At 36.0% G+C, this 23637-nt stretch overlaps 2 protein-coding genes and 1 long non-coding RNA gene across 4 annotated transcripts; 1 reads left to right on the top strand and 2 right to left on the bottom strand.

Moving 5' to 3' along the window:
- Positions 1-323: 323 nt before the first annotated feature.
- On the bottom strand, positions 324-4475 carry LOC109190239 (DNA-directed RNA polymerases I and III subunit rpac1). Its single transcript, XM_019340699.1, has 8 exons — positions 4224-4475; positions 3934-4119; positions 2565-2694; positions 2001-2296; positions 1708-1803; positions 1447-1540; positions 878-994; positions 324-661 (listed from the first exon to the last, which is right to left on the bottom strand). Exons 1-8 carry the CDS (start codon positions 4383-4385, stop codon positions 558-560), a joined length of 1185 nt encoding a protein of 394 aa, XP_019196244.1. The 5' UTR covers positions 4386-4475; the 3' UTR covers positions 324-557.
- Positions 4476-6929: 2454 nt separating this feature from the next.
- Positions 6930-12502, bottom strand: LOC109190813 (transmembrane protein 230-like). 2 transcript variants are annotated; one of them, XM_019341439.1, is made up of 3 exons: positions 12184-12502; positions 8498-8803; positions 6930-7377 (listed from the first exon to the last, which is right to left on the bottom strand). In XM_019341439.1, the coding sequence occupies exons 2-3, from the start codon at positions 8772-8774 to the stop codon at positions 7298-7300; spliced, it is 357 nt and encodes a 118-aa protein (XP_019196984.1). In that variant the 5' UTR covers positions 8775-8803; positions 12184-12502; the 3' UTR covers positions 6930-7297. The 2 variants fall into 2 exon arrangements, with proteins under 2 accessions (XP_019196984.1, XP_019196985.1); XM_019341440.1 differs by having other exon boundaries at positions 6956-7377; positions 8498-8774; positions 12184-12262.
- LOC109190814 lies at positions 7384-8310 on the top strand. The gene is made up of 2 exons (XR_002055797.1): positions 7384-8072; positions 8277-8310. It is a non-coding gene; the product is annotated as an uncharacterized LOC109190814 (long non-coding RNA).
- Positions 12503-23637: the final 11135 nt, after the last annotated feature.

The raw sequence follows: 23637 nt of genomic DNA, 5'->3' as shown, positions 1-23637 counted from the left end.
CATTCTATAATCTTAATCAAATATGTAAAATGTAAATTACTTTATTTTGTTCTCTTCATAATCTGATTACATTTTCTTATGATCATTACTGAACTTGAAAGAGAATTATTTAATCCATAATCTCAAATCTCAGTACTGTAATTAAATCAAACTTACTAACAAACAAATGTGTTTACCAATTGATTTTTTTTTTCTTTAAAAAAAAAAAAAAAAAAAAAAAAAAAAAGATGAATATGAAGTTCCTAAATTGAAAAGTAGAAATCACTGAATAAAAAATGACAAATTAAAGAACAGAAAACAAAATAATTAATGTAATAGCAACCTTAATTTTTCAATTTCTCACTCTTTTCAAATTGGCAATCAAAATTTGATTAATTCATAATTTAAGCTACATGAAAAGTACTATTAAAAAAAATAACTATTGAATGCTGTTTAAGTAATTATAGATGGAAGGGCAACACTATATAGGAAATGGTATGATGAAATCTCAGTTACACTTTCTACTCTAAGCATTCATTTATGAACTTCTTCCTCCATCGAGATATAGCTCATTATGATCAAGAGAGCTCCGTTATCACACGCTCACATTTATCTTCCAAAATCTTTACTGCTTCAGTGAACAGAACCTCGGGGGGCAAAGCTCCAGCCGATTCAATAGTAACTAGAAAATTTGCAGGAGTAACATATATGAGTTGGCCATTCAAGTACTTATATGAGTAAATAAGTGCTTTACATATATGAGTGGCCACTAGTCATCAGATTTATTTTCCTTTTTTCTTTTTTTTTTTTTTAGTTATCAGCTGGCTAGTTATGACTTTGAGCAAAAGTGTTCCAAAAGTTGTGTGAACAGAATGCATAGGCACATGGAAATACTTACAGATGAAATGATCTTTTACGCGTTGTAGAGCCACATTCTTCTCCCAGCCTTCTTCCCTAATGCACTCCCTACAAAGGGTACAAGCCCTTGGTCTTGCTACAGTTGCCCTCTTTTTACCTGTATGAGGGACTCGAAAACATGTTATGCTCTCATTAATAGATGTTGTAATTATTCATCATCGGTTAATGACGGTTAAGAGTCCCACATTGATAAAATAAAAGAGAACATATGGATTCATAAGACCATGGGTTAGACTAGCTAATTGGTTGAATTTAATCTTTTAATATGGTTTGGCCCATGTACATTATAGCCCAGTTGAGTGACCCTAGCTCAATCTTTGTTCATAACAATGACCAAATGAGAACCCCTCCTCCCGTGAGAACCTGCGAACCAACATGAATGCACAGAAACGTCTACGTAATTGCACACAAAACTATTCCGGGGGTAGATTGTGTGCATTGTGCACTGGAATCTGAGCTTGTGTGCATTTATGTACAAGTTCGCAGGTTCTCATTGGAAAATCACCCATCCATCATCTATTTATATGAAAACATATGCTTCTCTTTTACCTTTGCCAATATCTTCAATGTCAAATACTTTAACCGGACATTTTTCCACAAGTTGTTCTGCTTCATCACCTTCAATTTCTCTTAATAATACAACCTGTAAGTAGGATAAATTTTCTTAAAGTTAAACGCAACCCAGGTATTGAATAAATGAGAAAACAAAAACTAACACCAAAATAAATCCCACATTAACCCGCAAATGAGGAAAGAATACTATAGAAAAAGTGTGAAGGGAAATCAAAAGGAGGAAGCAGTTCTCATCACCTCAGGAAGCATCCTGTACCAAGCAGTGGCCACCGGTGACCACTTTGCATGTGTCTTACCAATGCCTTTAACAGCATGTGCTTCGAGTTCTATTTCCTACAAAATGAAGTGGCTTTTAAGTTTTATGATAAGCAAAACAAACACTTCAATGCAGACAAGACAAAACCAAATTAAAGATAACAGTAAGGCACCATTAACTGAAAATAAGGTAATTTCTAAAGCTAAACGGATAAGGTATTTATTATTTAACAGGCAACTGCACAGAGAAACATGTCGGAGATGAAAGTGGCAACCTGTCCAGCCCCAAGTCTAGCTATCGTAATATCTGGGTACTTGGGGGCAATAGGATTGTTGGAAAATTCTGGTAGAGAATCTTGACTGCAGCTGAATGAAGTATAAGTTTTTGGCTTTGACGCTGAACCGGACGCTGAACTGGACGCTGAATTTTCTGTGGACAGCACAAACTCGCTGCCGTTAGGTAACCATTTCAGCTCACTTGATTTGACAGAAATTCTCTCCTTTTTAGCTTTCTCACAGCGAACGTGAAGACTGAAAACAATTGTGTTCTTTTCATTGGGTACATCATTTTCTGCAAAGATAAAAGAAACTATTCATCACTGTACTGCTCTAAAATGCAATCGTCAAATAGCATATAACACATACATACTTATATACTGTAAAGGCAATGTATGCTTGGAGAATATGAAACAAAAAGTGATCCAGGGCAGTAGGAGGAGAAAGAACAAATGGATGATTAGAAGAAAACAATGGCCATGCAATCTATTAATTGTACTTGGAGCAAGATAAAATAAAAAGGTGTCTGTGGAAGTCATATAAACTAAGGATCAGAAAGAGACCTGACATATATTCAAACAGTCGGGGATCAACTTTAAGCGGGATGAGACCAAGTCTATGGGCAAGCACCTCATCTTGGATGATAGATGTGTTGTTTGCAATTAGAACTTTCTCAATTGCCATAGTTGGAAGCTGCATTCAAATCATACACAAGTACCAAATGTTAATTAATATCTAAAAACCACATCAACAGGTAGCCAGAAGCAATGAGAACAAAAAAAAAAAAACAATAGATGCAAGAATGTCTCATGCGTTTTTGTAAAGTTATCTGAAGTTTTTATGAATATTAGACAATAAAAAGAGATAAATTTGTTTTTTTTTAAAGGAACTTATACTTCTCAAACTAATGCACAAAGCTGACATCACCACACTGGATCAACTCGTATCGAGTACGGGTACTGAACTCTAGCAACTTTTTTTTTGAAATAGCAACTTATTAGCTGCCAGCTTTAATTTTTTTGGATACAACTTTTTTGGTTGATAAGCAAAACAGGGTGCACCAAAGTGATGCCTGGAAAGCTTTACAAACAAGTCATACATGCATATGGCATTAAAACTCCCTAGATGTTCTATAATATAAGCCTAGGCTCCTCTTTATCAACAACAACAACAACAACAACAAAAAAAAACCTCAAACATGCATATATCAATCTACACTCAGGAGTAGCAACTACATAAAAATCTTTTGTTTCTTTCATTCCAGATGGCACATGAAACAAAAAGGAACGACAGAACCCTTTCCTATTTCCTCTAACAATCTTAATTTGCAGTTGCTTCAAGCAAAGTTAACGCACTAGCTCTACTAAGCTAATTCTTCTAATATGATTCAACCAATGTTTTTACACCCTGAAAATTCCTTTTGCATACACACACACCTCGACTTTCAAAGGATGTTTTAACAAGAGAACAAATGTTCTTGGTTGAAAACAATTGATATATAAGAAAGCATTAGCTTTGGAAACTTGTGTTAGAACTTCAGATAATGGAGGTCCTAGGAATCCTTAGATCTTTGCTGCTTCAGCAGAGCCAATTAGCTTAGGCAAACTACTTGCTGTTGATAAAGCAGAGCAATTAAACATACATACTTTTATTCCCAACATATTTACCAACTCTTCTGTGATAAGCTTTGAGATTGATGTTAGCTATCCTATTTGTACTTCAGTTCTTTAGCAACGATTTAAATCAACAAGAAAAAATGTCCACTGTAGCCACCAATAAAAGTTAGGTTGTTTTTAAAAACACAAAGCAACAATAATGTAATAGCAAAATGACATACCAAGCCAGTTGATAGATATGCATTAGAAAAAAAAAAAAAAGATTCCAATTTTTAATAAATAAATAGTTGAACACAGATAAGTTTTCAGTGCCCACCTCTGCAATGAGGATTCTGCGGAATGCATTGGCAACTGCAGCATCGATACCAATCATGTCGAACTCAATATCATCTTCACTAAGCTTCATAACTTCAACTCTAAAGTTGTTTCTGAACTGTTCCGATCGCAAGCTGTTATCAACACCCATCGAAGCAAAGGCACCCGAGTATTTGATTTTGTCCGTCTTCAATTATGGAAACAAAAATAATTTTTTTTTAAAAAAATTATATATAGCCTTCAAGAAAATACAAAAAAGTTTGCCTTTTAGCAAAACAAAGGTTCACATACATTGGTGGGAGCTATGTAAGTGCAGAGAACGCGAGTTCGCAGGTTCTCGATATGAGAGGGTAGCTGTCCCTGTGGCACGTCCGGCAAATCCCATACCGGAACTTTCTCAAGATTCATTAGCTCGGTCTCCGACTCCGACTCCGACTCGGTGGAGGTGGACATGTCGCCGGCTACTCGTGTTATGGCTCTGTATTAGGGTTTCAGGGGTTGGGGTTTGGGGTTTTGATGACTAGAAAGGAATATTTGGCGGAACTAATTGCTGTCTGGCCTGTTGCCACTTCTCATTAGACACGTAAATTATTTATACAGTTAGATAATTATTAATTCTTTTTTTTTTTTTTTTATTTGAGATAATTATTAATTCAAATAGTCAATTCATTAATACCCAAAATCGTCCTCGACTATAGTGGTTTTTCTCAATTTCGTCCTAAACGACTTTGGTGACCTAATATCGTCCCAGACTTTTGTGTTTCGCTCAATTTAGTCCTAGACTTTTGTGTTTTTGCTCAATTTAGTCCTTCATTTGTTATTCTGTCCATTTGGTGTTAAATAAATAGACAATTCAGTAATTTTAATATTGACATCTCTTTACTCATAGACATGTGAACTGCGAAATCCTTTTTTTTTTATGAATTACTCCCAGAATTACTCCTAAAACTGCGAATATAAAATTTGATTTGCAGGTCCGAGAGTAATTCTGGGTGTAATTCGTACAAGAAAGAGGAATTTCGCACTTCACAAGTTGAAAGTAAAGAGAGGTCAATATTGACATTACTGAATTGTCCCTTTATTTAACACCAATTTGACGGAATAACAAATGGAGGACTAAATTGAGCGAAACACAAAAGTCTGGGACGATATTAGGTCACCAAAGTCGTTTAGGACGAAATTGAGAAAAACCACTATAGTCGAGGACGATTTTGGGTATTAACTCAATAATTTATTAAGAGGATAACATGTCAAATAAATCCTCCAATTATATATCAAAGTTTAATTAGACCATCAAATTAAAAAAAAAAAAATCAATTAGACCCATAAATTTATGCAATTAACATATTTATCAGGTTATCTAAGGTAACATATCAATTTTACTTACATGACATCTTAGGTAAAATCCTACTAAAAAAAAATTATTTTTAAAAAAATAAAATTGTATGACGTTTCGCTTTTCCGACTTAACGGAGAAGCTCGAGCTTCTCCGTCAAGTTGTCATAGACAAAGAAGCAATGCCAGCTAAGTTGCCATGGACAATTGCCAAGCAACTTGGTTGCCATGGCGAGCTTCACCATCCAAAGATTGGTCAATGCAGAAGCCCACTAAAGTTCTTCGTCCATGGCAGCCAAGTTTTCATGGTTTTTTTTAAAAAAAATATAGATGAATATTATTATTTTAATTTTATAAAAAATACAATTTTTTAAAAAATATTAATATAACTGGCATTTTATGTGGCATTCTACGTGGTAGGTGATTTAAGAGTAACATAATCACGTGTTAGCACGGGCGACTGGTTCTTCGTCTGTTTTGGAGTCGTGGTATTCTATACCACCACCGTGTATTTCTCATTTGGTTGTTTATTAATGCATATCTTTCTTCCGTTTCAAAAAAAAAAAAAAAAAAAAAAAAAAAAAGTAACATAATCAAATAGGTCAATTCTCTTCCAAAAAAAAAATAATAATAATAATAATAATCAAATGGGTCGATTGTACAAATCTAACAAGTGCAAGGGTCTAATTGGACATTTTTTAGTTCGAGAGTCTAATTGCATTTTAGTATATAGTTTGAAGGTATATTTGATCATTATCAAGAAAAATTAATTATATACGTGATCATCTTTAATGCCTAAAATTATACACGAAATAACGATTTCAACCCACCAAAAACTATTTTCGCCACCAATATATTACTTAATAAAGTAATAGATTTGGTCCCTTAAGGACTCACTACATATTTGGTCATTCAAGAACTAAAGACACTTTGCTTATAACTTAAGAGTTAAAAGATGATCATTTGTATAATTTAAAGACTAAATCTACAACACATGTATAACTGAATGATCAAAATGCAATTTTTCCTTAATTAATATAATTCGAGTTCCTTATTAAAGATTTGTCAATTACCAATAATTCATGAAACTTCATTTGAAATAATTTTTTTTTATTTCGAGAGATAATTGTAGATTTGTAAGAATATGAAGCATTTTCTTATTCCACAAGTACAATACGTACATGTGCTACGTGAGGGAAATATGGTGGCGAATTTTTTGGCAAAGGCAGCTTTTGCAAATCAAGTGGGCTGTCATGTCCTCAAGGAAGCTCCTCCCGAGATAGAAGATCTTCTCAAGTAGGACATGTTGGGAGCAACTTTCAGTAGACTGTAGACGTTTATGATTCTTGGGTATCCCCTCCGTTTTCATCAAAAAAAAAAAAAATTCTTATTTATTTTATTCAAATTAAAATTTATCAATTAAATTGATTGGTTAACCTATTTAACCTTTAACTTTTCCTAACAATATACAAGTACAAATTTAGACTGCACTCACATGTTTTATTGACCTATTAAAAGAAGTACAGCATCTAAAATAAATCATGTAATTCCTACTAAAGTAAAATATTCATTTTAAAATGCATATAGGAGATATAAACACAACTATACATGATAAGTTTAAGGAAATTCCAATAAAAAATTACTCGTAGTTCAAATTTTCATATACAAGAAGTTGCAGAGGAAGATAATATAATGTTGAAAACATACACATGTTAAATTGAATAGTTCAAACTTGATTTAATTCATTATAATACAAACATTTCAGATGTCCTAGCAGCAATGAGTTAACACAATTACTTCTCAACTCCAATCACATATTAGCCAAAGCTATTCCATGTTGAATATTGAAGTACACTATATGAAAAATATTTTCATCATCTAAAAACCAAGATTCAAATAGTTAAATACATTGCAGTATAACACAATCTGTTGACAAGAGGAAAGAAAGGGTGGATAGGAGGGCGTAGCATATGTATATAACAGAGATGATGTGCGTAGAGAAAATAAGTACAGCAACTCAAACGTCACGGTCAGTAGGTAGGGATTGCAGAAAATCTGTAACCTTGAGCGCCTCTCCAAGAATAATAAGCGATGCGTGTCTCATAAAATCCTGCAGAGTTATAGCGATCATAAATTGTTGATGGCTGTTGGCTGTTTTAGCGATTAAAAATAGAAAATAAAAGCCAAAAAGCCTGAGAAAAATATAAAGGCAAAAATGTAGAATGGCAAGTTCAGTAACAGACATAAAAGCCACTAATAAGAGGGTAACGGTAAATTTACCAATATTCTGCCTAAGATGTAGCATTGGCACCTACTATACTCTACCTTGTACTCCGTAATAATCTTGAGTGCCAAGAGACAGTTAATACTTAATAGCTTATGCTTACAAGCTAATCTACTATAACAGGGCAACATCAAACAAAACAAGCTATCCCCTCATTATAGTTTGCTTGCATCTCACCAATCACCACAAGGGCTGAGTTTAGCAGTTCACTTTTTGGTTTTGCAATATAGACAGCTTAATATTTATGCTTATGAGAGCAAATCTACTTAAATAGGGATAAAACAAACTAAGCAAGCTTTGCCCCTTGGTATGCAGATGGCCGCATCTTGCATTCACGCCACAAGTGTTGAATTAACAAAAAGAGTGGAGATCTTTCCTTGTTGCTAAATATCAAGAATTTAGTTGTCAGTAGTGGTGAAGAAAAAAAGACCATCCCCCCCAAAATCAACTTAGAGCCTAAAGAGGAGAGTTTGGTCCACAATAAGCTGGCAATCTGCCAAAGTAAACTTTATATAGTAGAAGTCAGGGGCGGAGGTACGTGGGTATAAAGTATCGATTGACATCGATGTCAATCGTTACATAAAGTACCATTAAAAATTATTATCGATAATACATACTATAATTACATAAGGAATATATAATGATAGCATACATGATCAATACTAATGTTAATTGACATTGTAAATTTTTACTATAATTCTGGCCCCCGGTGGCTCCGCCCCTAGTAGAAGTTATGCCTATTTACTAAAGATCATTTTTGAAACCTAGAAGCTATATTTATAAATTATTGATAAACTCTATATGTTTCATGTTAAAGCATTCTTCCACCTACATCCCTTGAATCTTTTACTCATTGTTATGAGCTATGCACCTAAGTTTAAACAAGATGTTAAGCAGCAGAAAAAGTAATAAAATTATAGTCATAAACATGTCAGTTTTCCTTTACCTGGGAGAAAGGTTAATAACCCCAGTCCTAAAAGACCATATGCTTGGGACCGTTCTCCTGGCATATGGCCGGTGAGGATGAAGAATGACAGAACGAGAAGAAGACATCCAAGTAAAAGCAGAAAAATTGCAAGGGCAAGGGACTTCCATGGAACTTGATCAAAAGATTTTGGTGAATAGTCATATCGGAGGTCACCTCGTCTTGCCTCACTGCCATAATATTCATCACCTTCATCAGCCGCAAGCCGGCTGTAACGAATATTCCGCTTAGTAGCCATTAACCCAACTCTTAGTTCCAAGCAAATGTCTGCAAGCTCAATTTTAAAAAGGTTTGATTGAAAAATGTGAGAGAGGTACTAACACTACTAATGAGAACTTTACAAAGTCACTAGAGAATCACAAGAACTCAAGTAGAAGTACACAAAATTTTAGAAAAAGACATGGCATATCGTCAGTACAGAAGAAAATATTTCATCTTTAACATCATGTAGATTGTAATGATCATTCTTTCTTGCGTGCATAAGTGGAAAAACCGAAAAATGGGGCATGCAAGTAAATAAGAACTTATTTAAACATCTTATTAGCTTTGTTTAATAGTAGAAACTCTAGTCCTATTCCTAGCAGGAGTGGGCTTGGTTTCCTATTCCAAATAAGAGTGGTCTTAGCCCATGTTTGTATAAACATATTATCTCTATACAGTTCAATACACATAGAGACAATCTATATGACTATATCTTAGCCCATGTTTGTATAAATTTATTATCTCTATACAGTTCAATACACATAGAGACAATTTATATTATTAATAAGCCTTTATATTCTTTTGCTTCCGCCTTACTAGTGATTCGCCATTTGCTAGGCCTGTCAATCTCTCAATTTCAACAAGCTTAAAACTTTGCTTTAAGGTATTTTTAAACTTTCAATGGCAAATCCATAAACTAAGTAAACCCCGTGCAAACACTAAGGCAGCTTATCCCATAAATTAAATACTCACTTGTACTAATTGATAACTTAAGAAAAAAATATATATACCAGATATCCTTACAAATTCCACTCCATTTTAATACTCCATAACCATGATCAGATGAAAAGGCACAAAAAATAGAGAGAGGGAGGGAGGGGGGTGGAAGCATCAACATAAATTAGCCACATCAAGGAGGGAGCTTGAGTATGAAGTAGAAATTGTAGGGATCCTTGGTATAAATCATAACTTAAACAAAAGCACCCACTCAAGCTCTGCCAATTAGGGATGACCACGGTTCGGTTTAATAATTGTTGAATTTAGACTATTTTTAAAATAGAAAATATAATTTTTTTAATAAAAAAAGGGTACAAACCGGAACCGCCAATTCCGGTTTGCCATTTTCCAAAACCAAGTCACGTCAAATATTGGTCCCCATTGGACTCCTAAAAGAGTTGCCATCCAACTAGTACATGAAAGTGGCTACGTTAATTAAACAAGGGCGCAAATAAGCATCACTATTAATATAATGTTCTATCTATCTTAGCGGAGCAACAAAATTGAATACTTTAGTTGAAACCTAGACCTATTCCTAGTAGGAATAGGATTATCTCAATACTTGTAGAAATACAATACCTCTATACAGTTCTAGACTTGTGATGGCCAATCTTGATTCCAACGTCTCTAGCGGTCTTCTTAAACTTCTACCGCCACCAACATTCTATATGAGGATAGAGGACACACTCAGATTGTTAGGCATTCTAATGCAAACTAGGTAGGCTATTCATTTGACAAATGTTCTACTTCAAGTTATTGTGTGTTTATTGGTGGTAACCTTGTATCTTAAAAGAGTAAGAAACATGATGTTGTGGCCAGGTGCACCGTGCACAGGTCTAGTGTTGAAGCCGAGTATCATGCTATAGCGTTTGCGACATGTGAACTTATGTGGTTGCAGCACCTACTCCAAGAGTTACCGTGTGGTGATGTTGCTCAAATGACATTGATATGTGACAACCAGGCAGCGCTACACATCGCCTCAAATACAATTTATCATGAGAGACCCAAACACATAGAGGTTGATTGCCACTTCATCCTGGAGAATATCATGTCAGGGTGTATTACAACCCATTTTGTTAATTAGCCACATTAATTAGTAGATATCTTGACTAAATCTCTTAGAGCTCCTAAAATTCAGTATATTTCTAACAAGCTTGGCGCATATGATCTATAGTTCTATACTCTCTAGCTTTAGGGAGAGTGTTGAAACCCTAGACATGTTCCTATTAAGAATGGAATTAGTGCAATTCTGGTATAAATACAGGATCTTTGAACAGTTTTAGACACAGAAATACAATACACCTCTTATTCTTTCACAACTTTAAATACTCCATGGTGTATCATATAGAAGAAATCAGTATTTCAATTTATAAAATGAGCCAACATAATGCTTTAGATGCCTAATCTATAACAATATATTAAGGCTGATGGGGTTATAAGGCAGCTCAACTGGATCAATTACTGGAACAGTAAGCCCAAGATTGTCTTTTTGAAAAACAACTCACGCATGGTAGGTCGGGAGAATTGCTGGGTTGGCATTCCTGGCTTGCAATTGCTGGAATAGCGAAGTGATGCCTGCAGTTTTACTGACATAAGCCGTTGCAGCTATTTGAGTACACTATTGTGCTGCCTATCCGGCTGGCCACAACAGCCAACCAGAAGCACGACATTAGCCCACTTGCAAGGAGTCATCATTACATAGACAGCTTGGATCCAATATAAATAGCTCTTTGACTTTGCATTATGCATCCGATCTCATGTTACTATCCAACATCTCATTCACTACTCGTACAGTCGTACTATTACTGGACCTACTTTATCAGGGTTGTCTAACTTCCTGGTCTCATTTTGCTCAAGACTTACAATATGCCTAACTTGTACACTAATAAGATATTTTCTCTACTCTCTCTCTCTCAAATTCATTTTGCTGAAATTCATGCACATACAGGAACCACTTTGAATATTCTTAAATCCATCAGCATTATATATGTAACACATCAAAGTTTATCTAGGTGTAATTGTTCTACAAATGGCATTTACGGCAACAATTACATCAAAGAAACTGAAAATGAAGTAAATTAAAATTATAATAAACTAGGAAATCATTGTTTGCAGAAAATTAATCAATCTTGTTTGTAGGTTGAACATTTATGAAAAGAATAAATCAAATTCCAAACATCCCAAAAATGCAGAGACGTCTAAAGTCACTTATATATGCAGTGCAATCTAACTGCAGAAACAATTCGATCCATTAGTTATCTCTAATAATGGAAAACAATTTCTTGAGTTGCAGACTTGCATCCTAACAGGGGTGAAAGAATACTTAAAGTGGGAGTAGCTAGAGCTTGGATTTCACAACATAATTACCTCCGAATCTCACTATAAACTTAAATTGATCTTGAAATATGATAAAACACCCAAAATCTCCAGGGTTTTCTCTGCATATTCAGTTTCTCGAGTACAGCCCGCAGATTTCAAATCTCCATATAAAATTACTACAGGCGCTTAATTGAGTTAGTGAATCAATAACGATAAGCTCAATCATCAATTCCAGAAATTGTGACACTACAAAATCAACTCCACTAATTGAAAACGTCACAAATACAGTCAACTCTGAGAAAACAATTTTAAAAAAATTAAGTTTCTGAACGAGTATAGAGTTTCGGCACCTTGATATAGATACAGTTTCGGAGCTTCTTTTCGACGATCTTGAGGGAAGTGCGACTATGTGGAAGGAGGAAGAAGGTTGACTGAGTTAGGGTTAGGAATTTAGGATTTAGGGAGACAGGAGTAATCGCAGGGGAGGCGGAGACCACCGTCGTCTTCGGCTACCGCAGGTGAGGCAGAGACCACTGTCGTCGTCGGTTGCTGCTCGTAGGAGAGGCAGAAATCGCAGATTCGCTGTTCGGTATTCGCACTTCGCAGGGGAGCTGGGGGTGGACACGGACTGTCTAGAGATTTTAGATTTTAGGTTATTATTCTTTCCATTATTATTAGAGTTCGAGTATATTGACTTCCAAATCTTACTACTTAAATTTTACTCTCTATGTAGCGAGTATTGATAAGTTATTTTTTTATGTGAGTCTAATACAAATGTTAATATTCTAATTTTATGTGTGAAAATAAAAGTTAGGAGTAGAAAATGTTATGTTTACGTCAAACGAAGTTTAAGCGGTAGATTGCGGGAAGCCCTAAGTTGGTTGAAGGAGTTGGGAATGGATCATTTTGAGATCGAGATAAATGCACAGTTAGTCTATCACGCCATTTTGAATGGCCATTCCTTTAATTCGTTTGGGGCAGTTATTGAGGATGTTAAAGAAACTGCATCTCAGTTTATGTGTGCTAAATTACTAACTTCCAGTTTGTTAAGCGATCTGCAAACCGGATTGTTCATAGTATTGCTAGAGAGGTTGTTTCTATGTCGGGTTGCGAGAAATGTCATGGATTTCTCCTGTCTTGTTGATGTTTTATACACTCATTTAATAAATTAATTTTTGGTTGGTTTCAAAAAAATTTGGGTGGATTTCCTAACAAATGTGGTTAAGAAAATCAAAGTGCTACCAACTATTTAAATCAAAGCTTTAAAGGTTTAATTGTTAATCGAATTGAATTTAGTATTACCGAATTAATCAAAATGTCATTTTTTCGGTTACGGTCATTTAACAGGTTAATCGATTAATAAAAAAATTTTAAGCTAAAATTTTAAATCTTTAAAATAATACATATAAGAGAAAAGAGCCAAATAGACCCCTAAATTTTATCCCAAAGGTCAATTAAGCCCCTAAACTTTAAAAAAGTGCAATTAAACCCTCAAACATGTCAAATTGTTGCAATAAAGCCCAAAAACTGATAAATGACATGTTATTACAAGTCATTTCAATTCCGACGACGAATTCCGACCACCGGTGAAAAAATCCAGCAACAGCAATTTTCTTCACTAGAGAAGGCGGTCGTCTGGTCGTCTTCTCCACGTCCGGTCGTCTTCTCTAGTGGAAGACGACTGGACAGCCGGATTTTGTCGCCTGTGGCCAGATATTTTCACCGGTCATCAGAATCCGTCATCGAAATTGAAATGTACTGGTTTTTGGACTTCATTGGCCCAATTTGACATGTTTAATGGGTTAATTGCACTTTTTTAAAGTTTAAGACCCTAATTGACATTTGGGGTAAAGCTTAGGAGTCTATTTGACCATTTTCTCTACATATAATAATCAATTCAATTAAAATAATACATATAATAATAAATCCATAAGAAAATATACAAATATAAAATACCATAATAACACTACAAACATAAAAACACAAAGAGTTAATTCAAACAATGATCCTCTGACTATATTGATTTTTCAAAATTAGTCTCTAGCTTTTAATTTGAATACTTTATGTCCCTTGACTTTCAATCTCTTTCCAATTAATGTCCTTTCGTCAGAATACGGTTAATTGGACTTTAAATGAAGCGGTAAACTCGTCATTTCACATGCCTATGTATTATTCTTCATATTTCTTCCCAGCATATTCTTACATCAAATTTTATTTATCTCCAACTCATTACACCAAATTATATTTCTACACTAAAATAAATTGTTTTCTCATAAATTAAAACTTTATTTTTTACTTTAATTTTTTAAATATAAAATTTAATTGTAATGCAAATAATATTTTATTCCACAGTAATATAACATATAACAACTATTAAAATTAAATTTTCAAAATTACCATATCGTTCCCACAAATGCTCAATCGATGCATTACGAAGTGCATAATGCGCTTCTCTATCTTTTATGAAACTTATGGTTTATGTACTTTAATTTTTAATTAATCTATATATAATAGTAGGTTTGTTTTAATCGTCTTGATGCAATATTTCAAATGATATAATTTATTTTTAATTATTCAAATTTTATGTTTATATATTTAAAAACATAAAATGCAGATGATACATCTGTGACTCTCTTTGAGGGAAGGTCACAGGATCAAACCCTGGTGGTGGAGTCTTGACTCCTTGAGCTGCAATAGATAGTGAAAGTATAGAACATATACTACTTGTAATAGAGTCAATAGTATTCAAAAATGTATTTAACAAAATATGTAAATCCATAAAAACAAAATGGGGATACAAAAGAAATTAATAAAAAAGACAAGGGGTAAGGTTGGAATAAAATGGTTTACACCATTTTGGCGTAAATCTACAATGCAACGCCAAATATGGCATTGTACTATAGACAATTGCCAAAATAACGCCCAATTCGGCACCTTCAGTAGGCATGACCGTAATTCCGATTCCGGTTCTGCAAATGACCAAACCGGAACCAAAACCTTATAGTAAGGTTCCGGTTCAGAACCGACGATTCCGGTTAGAACCGTCGGTTCTAACCGAATTTATTAAAAAAAAAAATTTTAAATCGAAAGTTGAACAGCGATCCACCGACAAGGGCTAAATAGGCCGTGTATGTTGTCAGGAACAAGTAACAATGCACAAGGTATAAGAAATTTTGTCTGAAAAGTCATGGGCAAAATTTAAGTGAGCCTATATATATATATATATATATATATATATATATATATATATATATTACACAATTTAATGGCCCAAAAGCCTGCAGCATAACCGTGTGCACCATGCATGATGGTGCACACATTTGCAAAAACGACGTCGTTTTGATATCCGACTTAAAAAAAAAAAAAAAATCAAAATTGCATAACTACACATCCATAACTTTATAACTATACATTTAGAATTGCATAACTACGCATCCATAACTTCATAATTATAAATTCAGAATTGCATAACTACTATACACATCCATAACTTCATAACTGTACATTTAGAATTGCATGCATAACTTCATAACTATACATTCAGAATTGCATAACTACACATCCATAACTTCATAATTATACATTCAGGATATGAAATTATAACTTTAAAACTATACATTCAGAATTACATGCATAATTACACATTCATAACTTCATAACTATAAATCAAGAATTGCATAACTACACATCCATAATTTCATAACTATAAATCCAGAATGTGAAATTATAAAATTATGAACATATGTTTACGTAGCTAACGGCAATCGAAAATGATTTTTTTTATTTAAGTAAAACGACGTTTTTGCATCCGTGTGCACCATGCATGGTGCACACGAATGCACAACATAATTTTCCCCTTCAATCGTTATGTTGTGAGCACGTGTCCACCTTGCATGTGCGTAGGAATCTATATTTATAATGTTTATACGGTAGATCTATAATTTCTAGATTCGCAATAAGCTAAAATTTATACTTTAGATTCATAATTTCTAAAACCGTTGAATCCATAATTTAAATACAGTAGATCCATAATTTGTATACAGTAGATCAATAATTTCTATACTGTACTGATTTGTGAAAACATGGTTCAATTATTAGAATTTAAAAGTATAAATTTTAACTCATTGAGATTTTAAAAATTATAGATCTACAATATAGAAATTATAAAAATAGATTCGAATGTGCATGGTGGGTGCGTGTAATTTGCCATTTCAGAGAGAGCCCCGGAGGAAACACGTGTTCCGTTTTGAATCATAAACAGGAAATGTCAAAATAGGTTTGATGGTTACAAGAATTGCGTACATGAATAACTGGATCCCAGAGAAGGAAAATCGATATAGTGGTGTCCGATTCTCTGATTATAGAGAATCGGACTTAGGCCCTCCGTTATATATATATATATATATATATATATATATATATATATATATATATATATATATATTTAGGTCTTTTAATACATTCGGACCATTGAGGTCCGAATGTAATGATATAATTTATTTTTGTTTTTTATTTGTTTTTAATAAATGCGGAAGAATGTATTGATATTATATTATTTGTTGTTTTCATCCGTCTTATTGTTTGCGGAAATAAATACTCTTAAAAAAAAAAAGAAGGTTCATGCTCAGTATGTATAATGTCCATACTTCATATCATAATTTGAATTTAGATGAAAAAATTGGATAATTAAAAATATAAACAAAACATTATTTTATTGATGATTCAAAGTAGGATAGTTTGGGGAAGAATGAGTTGTCCTCCGACAATACCTACATCTTCTACTTCGATTTGAATCGAAGTCCATTTCATTTGGATACCTACGTGTGCGGCGTTGGCCTCGTTGATTTGGTTGCCTAGCAGAAATCGGTGGAAGGCAAGTAACTGGACCGGTACACTGAATTCTTTCGTCTACGGGGTAAAAATTACCGGCATAACAGTTCTTGTAGTTTTCAACCGAGTAAACTTCTGGCACTAATGGGCTGAATCCTTGCCCTCGGTAATTGCATGTTGCAATCACATGTGCACAAGGTAAGTCGTTGACGTTCCACAAGCCTCAGTTACACGTACGTTCCGTCAGGTTCACTTGAAAGTGATATTGTTGACTTTGGGAAACATAACCAGTATTTAGGGCAACACCATAGATTCCGAGGGCGTCATTGAAACGTTGAACGCTTGCACTGCTTGCCTCATTGTTTCGAGCTGACAAATCATCGGTAATGTTTGTCGTGAATCGCAGGCCATGTTGCTGCATCCCCTCTCCCGCAGTACGCTTGTCGGCAAACATAGTCCGTAACTTGTGAAAAGTCATTCGGACTATTGTCGTGACGGGTAACATCCGACAACACTTTAGTGAATTATTTAGTGACTCAGACGGATTGGTTGTCATGATGCCGTACCGGTGACCATCGTCGTGAGATAATGTCCACTTCTCGACATCAATGTCGGCAAGATAGGCGTATGCAGCCGGCCATTTAATTTGGATTGCATGCATGTGTTGAAGGAATTGATCCCTTGTCACAGCAGTACCAGCTTCCCACACTAGTTTTCGTAACCGCCTATTTCTGGTCACCCTTGACATGACATTGCTGCGAATGTGTCGTAGGCAAAACCGGCGTTTGAACTGTGTACTAACACCGTTGGAACCGTGAGGGTTCACCATGAATGGTGAACACGGTTCCATGGCATAACGCTCCCAACTGACCAATATGGTCTGAATTACAAGCATATAAATTTTTTTTAACACACCATGAAACTTGTGGAGACTGCATCTTAAAATGTAGTTTATATTTCAACTACACAAATAAATAAAATATGTACGAGGCATAATCAAATATATGTAAATTGCATTTTAAATATCTATATTTTTTAAAGTCTCAATGTTTTTTTAACCCGAAACTCGGACCATTTTGGTCCGAATTTCACAAAATTATTTTTTAAAAATCGGACCAATATGGTCCGAATTACAATTTTTTGTTATTTAGCACACTGACTTATCTCTCTTCGTTTTCTTTTAACAGCAAAAAATATATGCACCTCATTTAAAAAAATAAAAAATAAAGGAAAAGAATATGTCAACTACGAGTAATTACAATAGTTATATACAACATTTTTTTAGTGTTAAATAAATATTATAAACACTACATACATCAAAGCCCGCATTTATTTTCCTAAACTACATTCTACCAGTAAAACAATAAATAATATGCTACAATGCGATATAAACTACAATAAAACAACATAACGAAATAATAATTCTAATAACTCAAATATAATTTTTTTTTTTTTACCTCAATAATGCACAAATGTAGAGAAGATGTTTGGGAAGAAGCTTTGAAGATAACACAGATATACTGAAAGAGATAAAACCTTTGAGAGATAGTAGAGAAAAAACTTGAGAAGTGGCTTGGGAGATATTTGGGAAATGCTTTGAAGATAAAACAATTGCTTGAGAAGTGGACTCCGAAAGAATGCTATCTGATGTTACTCCCAAGCTTTTAACACAATGCATTTATTCTGCTAAATCCGAAAATAATAACATTGGTAACATCAGTTGTGGAGTCCAAATAGCAAAGCTGATGAGTTTAACATAGCTTTTGAGATATTCTTCTCCTCTGGAGTTTTTTTCCTCTTGTTCTTGTTAACAAGCTTTCTTCCTCTTGTTTCATTACAAGTTTTTCTCCGGTCTTTATTCCCGGAATTTATTACTGCTTTGTTCATTCATTTATGACTAACTCTACCAACCAGCATGAATGCATTCAATGGTAGTAGTTAGATCTCAGATCATTTAAACCAAAGATTAGGATTTTGGCACACTTTCAGCCAGAACTACTGCACGAAAAAGCGACATTGCTTTTGCTTATCATCCCTCTTGTTTGCCTCTTACCTTCAGCTGCTCAAATCCAACAAACCCATGGCGTCAAGCAGTAAAGGGAAGGAAACACTGGAGTCTCACTATGAAGCCCTCGATATCCAGGATGATGTGGAGGTTGACATGCCTTTTGAGGAAGAGGAAGCCTGGAACGTCGATGATGACGAAGTCTTCACTCTAGTCGGCACACTGTTAACAGATAAAGCAGTAAAGTTTAATTTTCTCAAGGAAACTATGGCTACGGTGTGGCGTCCGGTCAAAGGTATGATAGCAAAGGAGCTAGCAGCCAACCTCTTCATATTTCAGTTTTTTCACGAGAAGGATATACGTAACATTGTCGCAGATGGTCCATGGTCTTTCGACCAACACCTCCTCAACTTACATCAACTACAGGAAAATGAATCTCCTTTCGATGTAGATCTTTTCAAAGCTGAGTTCTGGGTGCAAGTCCATAAAGTACCCAAAAGAATGATAAATAACAGAATGGCAGCATTCATTGGATCTCAACTAGGGGACTTTATTAGGGCAGATCTTTCAAACTATGATGGCACCTGGATGGAGTTCATTAGATTGAGAGTTCGACTGGACACTGCAAAGCCACTTCGCCAAAGAATAAAGATTAAGAATGCAGTAGGGGAAGTGTTAACCTTGGAATGTAAGTACGAGAGACTCCCAACTTTTTGTTTCTTCTGTGGTTTGATCGGACATAGTGAGAGGTCCTGTGTTCAAAAGTTTGAATCAAATGAGGCAGATATGGTGAATCCGTATGGACCAGAACTCCGAGCAGTGGGTAGACGAAAACACTCACAAGCCAATAGATGGCTCATCTCACAGCGACCTGAACGGAGTACCCCACCAAAAAATGAAGCGTCAACCACCAGCAACCCGGCAAACCAGCAATCGGGAATCCCTAGGTACGAGGTACCCAGTGGACAAAAGGATTTCGAGCATGCTCATTATCCACCGGTTAATGCTCAGACTGGCACAAAGCAGGTGCAGGGGGCTGTGACAAGCCATGAAAAGAAACATGCTTTTAATGTTTCATCGTATACAGCTGGAGATACTAGAAGACAAAGTATGTTTAATGAGCCGGGTCTTTTGTCTGCAAATCAGTTTACCAACCTACCACCACCTGGATTTTGGAACTACTTGGATCCAAAATCCCAACCCACCATGTTGGGCCCATCGAACTTGGGGCATCAAGTTACTATTCACACTGGGCCGGAGCAGAGGAAAAAGAGAAAGGGGCTGGATACCACTAATTTGGATCAAGACATGACCTTCATTACTCATGATGATGACCCGAGTCTCTCAAAAAACTTGTTAGAGGCGGGACCTGCGATGCAGGCCCGCCTATCCCAATGAGTTTCATATCTTGGAACTGTCGGGGGCTTGGCAACCCTACGACGGTTCAAGTTCTTATGGACATGGTCCACACCAAAAAGTCGGTACTTTTATTTTTAATAGAAACGAAGCTTGATACGGTGCAAGTGGAGGACATAAGGAAAAATTTGAATTTTGATAGTTGCTTTTCGGTGGACTGCGTGGGCTTTAGTGGAGGCCTGGCCTTGCTTTGGAAAAAATCTTTACAGATTGAGGTTACGGACAGTTCCACCAATTTCATTGATGTTACTGTCAAGTCACATTCCCCTTCTTCTATCTGGAGATTCACAGGGTTCTACGGAAACCCAGAGAGACACAGAAGGAAAATCACTTGGAGCCTTCTCAAAGAATTATCCTTGGTCTCTGATCTACCATGGTTACTTATGGGCGATTTTTTTGATGTGCTTACGCCTGAAGAAAAGATCGGTGGTGCATGTCAACCGAGATGGCTTATGGAAGGATTCAAAGATGCAATTGATTTCAGCGGATTACGGGACTACCACTTCGAAGGTTATCAATTTACATGGGAGAAGGGTAGAGGCTCCCCCAACTGGATAAGGGAAAAACTGGACCGGATTTTAGCCAACAATGCTTGGTTGGATAAATTTGATGGGGCTAGGGCAGAATCATTTGAAACCCAGACTAGTGATCATATTCCCTTGGCAGTGTGGCCGACTCCAGCAACATGAACTAGGAGAAGAAGAAGGTTTAAGTTCGAGAACTATTGGCTAAAAGAAGCTCGTTGTCGCGATATTGTTCGACAATGTTGGACGAACTCTCAAGGCCTCCAGATTGTTCCCAGGTTCGAGCTGTGCAGTCACGAGGTTTGGAAATGGGGTAAGGATTTAAATAGGAACATGCAACCCCAACTTGATAGTCTAAAAAGTCGGGTGGATTATCTCAGACCCAGGACTGATGATCGAAGTATCAAGGAGTTCTCTACTGCCCAGTCCCAATTCTTAAGCATTCTGGACATACAAAATCAGTTCTGGAAGCAGAGGGCGAAAATATTCTGGCTCAAGGGAGGTGACAACAACACGAGATTCTTTCACAATGCCGTTAATCAGAGAAGGAGGAATAATGAGATCCAAAGACTACGCGATCAGAATGGCAACTGGATTTCTCAAGGCCCAAATTTGGATTTATTGGTAAGGGATTATTTCTCTAACTTATTTACTTCAGAGTCTGGTAATTGTATCCCTGTTCTGGATTGCATTCATACTAGCATTACTAGCTCTCATAATAAGATGCTTCTGAAAAGGTTCACTGCCCCTGAGATTAGGAAAGCTTTATTTGGCATACACCCTGACAAGAGTCCGGGGCTTGACGGTTTCAACCCGGGGTTTTTTCAGGCTTATTGGGATATCTTAGGGGAAAGTCTTGTTGAGTTTTGCAATGAATTTATGACTACTGGAAAGCTCCCTAAGAATATTAATATAACTCAAATTGTTCTCATCCCCAAAAAGCCCACACCAGAACATATGACTGATCTAAGGCCAATTGCTCTGTGCTCAGTTGCATATAAAATCCTTGCTAAGGCTTTGGCTAACAGACTTAAGGGGATATTGGATGGGTTGGTCTCTGCTAACCAAGGAGTTTTTGTCCCCGGGAGATTGATCACCGACAATATAATGATTGCATTTGAGATGCAACATTATATGAAACGTAAAAGCCAAGGGAAAAATGGTCTAGCTGCCCTAAAATTGAATATTAGTAAGGCTTATGACAGGTTAGAATGGTCTTTGCTGCGCAATATTATGACTAAGATGGGTTTTGATGCTAAATGGACCAACTTGATTATGGAGTGTGTTTCCTCAGTTAGTTATTTTATTCTGAATAAAGGGCAGGATATTGGACCAATTATTCCACAGAGGGGTCTAAGGCAATGAGATCCAATCTCTCCTTACTTATTTATATTGGTAGCAGAAGGTCTCAGCGCAATGATAAGAGATAGTGAGAGAAGAGGAAATCTCCATGGGTTCACAATTGCCAGAAGTGCACCATCTATAAGTCACCTATTTTTAGCAGATGATAACTTCATCTTTTTCAAAGCTTCAGTGGAGGAGGCAACAAACCTGAAACAACTTCTTAAAGATTATGAGAATGCCTCAGGACAATGCATTAATCTGTCCAAATCCACACTGGCTTTTAGCAAAAACACCCCGGTTCCCATGAGAGATCAGCTTAGCAATGTTCTAGGTATTCAACATAGCGGCAGTAACGGCAACTATTTGGGACTTCCTATGATCATGGGCAGAAACAGAACAGAGATTCTAAGTTTTATTAAACAACGGATTGTAAGCCGTATTCATGGGTGGAATCACAGGTTCATATCTAAAGCAGGGAGAGAGATTTTGTTGAAATCTGTCCTTCAAGCTCTCCCGTCATATGTTATGGGGGTTTTTCTCTTGCCAAAAGGATTAACCAATGCAATACAAGTTACTATGAACTCTTATTGGTGGAGGGGTGGTGGCAGCGAGAGCAAAGGGATCATTTGGAAGAGCTGGAATTCCCTGTGCATGCCAAAAAAATGGGGAGGGCTTGGGTTCCGGGATCTTCGAGGTTTTAATCTAGCTCTCCTCTGCAAACAGGCTTGGAGATTAACCAGTGATCCCAACTCCTTGGTATCTAAAATTTTCAAAGCAAGATACTATCCTAATTCTTCTTTTCTTGATGCCAAGGTGGGTGCCAATCCGTCCTTTATTTGGAGCAGCTTGTTGGCCACACAGAATATCATCCGTAAGCATACTAGATGGAGAATTGGCAATGGCTGTCATACTCACATCTGGGGAGACAATTGGTTACCGGACAACAACAATCCAAAGATCATATCATTCCTGTTCCCCTTCATGGAGAATTCCAAAGTGGAAGCTATTATTGATCCTGACACTCATGGATGGGATGAAACCACTATCCGGAATATCTTTAATGCTAGAGATGCTGACTTGATTATGAAGATTCCCCTATCCAACCAACAGGTGCACGATAAAATTATTTGGGGTCCGGAGGAAAGTGGTAAGTTCACTGTAAAAAGTTGCTACAAGGCTATTGGAGGAGACTTAAGAGCTGAGGACATCAAGAGTTGGAGCAGATTATGGAACTGTAAGGTTCCCCCAAAGGTTAAAACCTTCCTTTGGCAGGCTTATAACTCTTGTCTTCCCACCAAGGATAAATTGAGACAGAGGCACATCAACTGCAGCACAAACTGTAGCCTTTGCATTAATGGCAGTGAGAATATACTTCCACCTCTTTGTTGATTGTGAGTACGACAAGTCTTGCTGGAACATTCTTCAATTCCACACTCTTCAACCCATTGCAGACTGCTTTCAAACATGGTTAAGCATGGCCCTTAACACCCTTTCGTCGGATCAGTTTTGCACTCTTGCCATGGTCTGTTGGAACATCTGGAACTTAAGGAATAATATTATTTGGAGACATCATACGGTTGAATCGGCTAACAGCTTGATATTGAGATCACAGTCTTACCTCTCTGCATGGATGAATGATACGAGTGTCGAAGAGCAAAATCACAGAACCGTCACAACTTTGGATC

Source organism: Ipomoea nil, unplaced genomic scaffold (assembly GCF_001879475.1).
Source record: "Ipomoea nil cultivar Tokyo-kokei standard unplaced genomic scaffold, Asagao_1.1 scaffold1576, whole genome shotgun sequence".
In the NCBI taxonomy this organism is placed as follows: domain Eukaryota; kingdom Viridiplantae; phylum Streptophyta; class Magnoliopsida; order Solanales; family Convolvulaceae; genus Ipomoea; species Ipomoea nil.
This window is presented reverse-complemented; position numbering and strand designations above follow the sequence as displayed.